This window comes from Cannabis sativa, chromosome 6, assembly GCF_029168945.1.
Source record: "Cannabis sativa cultivar Pink pepper isolate KNU-18-1 chromosome 6, ASM2916894v1, whole genome shotgun sequence".
NCBI lineage: Eukaryota > Viridiplantae > Streptophyta > Magnoliopsida > Rosales > Cannabaceae > Cannabis > Cannabis sativa.
The window spans coordinates 12955449-12957942 of record NC_083606.1 but is presented as its reverse complement, the minus strand read 5'-3'; the positions used below and the strand labels follow the sequence as shown (position 1 = coordinate 12957942).

The window sequence follows — 2494 nt, the reverse complement described above, 5'->3', positions numbered from 1 at the left end:
TGATAGGAACTATTTTAGCTTATCATACTAATCTCCTTAAACCAGTAAGGCAGTAACAATGCAATGCATTGCAATTACAACCACCCTGCTTCTTTCAAGAGTAGGTATAAATATAGTCCAAAAATACTTTTCACAACCAATGGTTTATCACATCAATGTGGTGCCTACACATATATTATTTTGAGTGGGTATAAACAATTAAGGGACAATGATGTTCATAAATTTCCTCTTGGCAAATGCTAACCACCATTTATTTGGAGTCCCATTATGTCTGTAAGCAACACTCAATAATCTACCACTAGTCTCTTCCCTTATCTGTTTCAGATAGTTCCTGAGTAATTCTGCATTTCACATCAGAAAAGTCAGTCAAAACAGATTAATAGAGCTTTAGGTGGTCAAGGAAAAGGTCTTAACAACAATATAAACAAAAACACTGCATCTTGGCCAAAAGAAAATCCTAAGTCAAGTCATTGACACTTACTTAAAATCATTTTAAGAAGTAAGACCACTACTAACCTATATCAATGAAACAGTTGAAAACATCATTGTTTCTATGGAGCTGCTATATCATCTTCAGTGGTTGATAGGAACTAAATTTATGTTTAAGCTATCAATCAGAATAATAGATCAGGTATAACTTGGCCTTGAACTTTCAAGATTCATCAAATAAAAATATATTATGCATGACCATAGAGATAAGCCAAGAAAAACATACAAGTTCATATCTCAAAAAAACTAATTCAAACAATAATGAAAACAAAGAGGTTACAGCTAAAACTACAAGATTCTAAAATAATATTGAACTCTTCAAATTGTCATGAATGCAAAGGTCCCAAATGAGTATGTTATGTGTTAAAACTAAAGGCAAGCACAACCAAAGAAAGAGTTTCACCTGCTTCCTTCTTGGTTAGAGGAAGGGGAAAAAGACCTGGAAAAGGAAAACCAGGTTCTCCTGGAACAGGTACCTCTTCAAGACCCAAGTTAATAATTGCCTTGGTTCCTTCAGCCGAAGTTCTACAACCCTCAAGCCGCTTCAAAGCCACATTAATATAGAGTGTCAGATAAATAAGGAGCTTATCAGCTGAACTCTTGATATCAAAGTTTCTGAAGAAGACATTGGCTCGAAAGAATGTAATTGCTTCATCAATAATGTCAGTTTGATCTGCAAAAGATTTATCAAACATGAGTGATATTGCAATCTTCTTTACATCAAAGATGTAACAATACATTAAAAAGTCAAACCTTGATCTAAATCTGGAGCAGGACCCTTTATATGGGTTTTTAGAGGCAAAATGGGACATCCACAAGCTTTAGTAACTCTTTCATCATCCACAAAACTTGAGTGATAAACCTATCATTGGAATCATCTTTGAGTAAGTATCATAAGGGAAATTCTCCCAAACATCATTGAAGACAACCAGACTGAATGAACAGACTTTATGACCATAATCAAGGATTTCATTTTTGAAAATAAAATGAAGAGGCAATTGTGTGATTCAAAAACAAAAATTTGACACAGAAGAACATTTCATGACTTTGCATGCTTGCAAAGGCTCATTCTTCTATTTTTAAACTCCTCAAGTAAAAGAATCCATAATACCCAATTCCAAACAGCCTAAACTGAATAATTGAAAGCCAAAGGCATAAAGTATTAACCCAGAAAACAAATGAAATCAAACCACTAAACAATATCTACCATTGATGCGAAATAAATTGAATAAAGCTTCAGACTTTAACTGATAGAGAATATTTAACAGAAACCATAGGCAAAGCTTAGTCCCTCACCATATTTCAGAAGAGAAAAAATGCAAGTCTTGCCTTCAATCAATCCCAAAACAAGAAATTGTCAAAATGCAATCAAATTCCTGCAGAGGCCATTACAGATACACTAAATCAAAGAAACCCAGTTGATGAAAACTCGATTTACGATTCAGGGGTCACTTACCTAAATTTTGACTCTGCAATGAATAAGCGAGTAAGCTAATTATCCCCTATTTTTGGTGGGATGGAAGAGAGTTTGGAGAGTGAAAAAGAGAGAAAATTGAGAGCAAGAACCAACCTAATATTGGTAAGAGGAGGGACCAAAGCAAACCCCGATCTTCTATTGCGACAGGGCAAAATTTGAGAGTGATTTTCCTCTCATTAATGGACGCCCGCAATGTCCCACCATAAAAGTCCACAACGAAACATGCCCTTGTTAATGGTGTGGACCTGAAGGAGAGAAGAGGACAATTATTATTAAAAGAAAAAATAAGAAATATATAATCAAAATAAAATAATAAGAAGAAATTATTCATGTCTTTTCTGTTTTATTCCTTTCTTTCCCTCTTTATTTTATATTTTTGCAGAAAATTAACATAAAAACATTGGTGTAGTACGAGAAGAAAAGATATTTAATTGCCTTCACATTAGAGTTGGATCAATAATTGTATTCATTTTAGAAATGAATGGTAGAAATGAGGAAAACGATTATACTAAGTTAGCTTGTTGTTGT

General features: G+C 33.8%; 1 protein-coding gene across 2 annotated transcripts; it reads right to left on the bottom strand.

The window, feature by feature from the left end:
• LOC115725691 (actin-related protein 2/3 complex subunit 3) lies at positions 1-2247 on the bottom strand. Of its 2 annotated transcripts, none has more exons than XM_030655281.2 (5): positions 1946-2247; positions 1786-1865; positions 1243-1351; positions 893-1162; positions 1-341 (listed from the first exon to the last, which is right to left on the bottom strand). In XM_030655281.2, the coding sequence occupies exons 2-5, from the start codon at positions 1786-1788 to the stop codon at positions 199-201; spliced, it is 525 nt and encodes a 174-aa protein (XP_030511141.1). In that variant the 5' UTR covers positions 1789-1865; positions 1946-2247; the 3' UTR covers positions 1-198. The 2 variants fall into 2 exon arrangements, with proteins under 2 accessions (XP_030511141.1, XP_030511142.1); XM_030655282.2 differs by having other exon boundaries at positions 2060-2223.
• Between the last annotated feature and the right edge of the window lie 247 nt (positions 2248-2494).

Coding starts and splice junctions, on each gene's coding strand:
- LOC115725691 (XM_030655281.2), bottom strand. Junction 1,163..1,242: donor TGCTCCAGATTTAGATCAAG/GTTTGACTTTTT, acceptor AATCTTTTGCAG/ATCAAACTGACATTATTGAT. Junction 342..892: donor TCTAACCAAGAAGGAAGCAG/GTGAAACTCTTT, acceptor TGTGAAATGCAG/AATTACTCAGGAACTATCTG.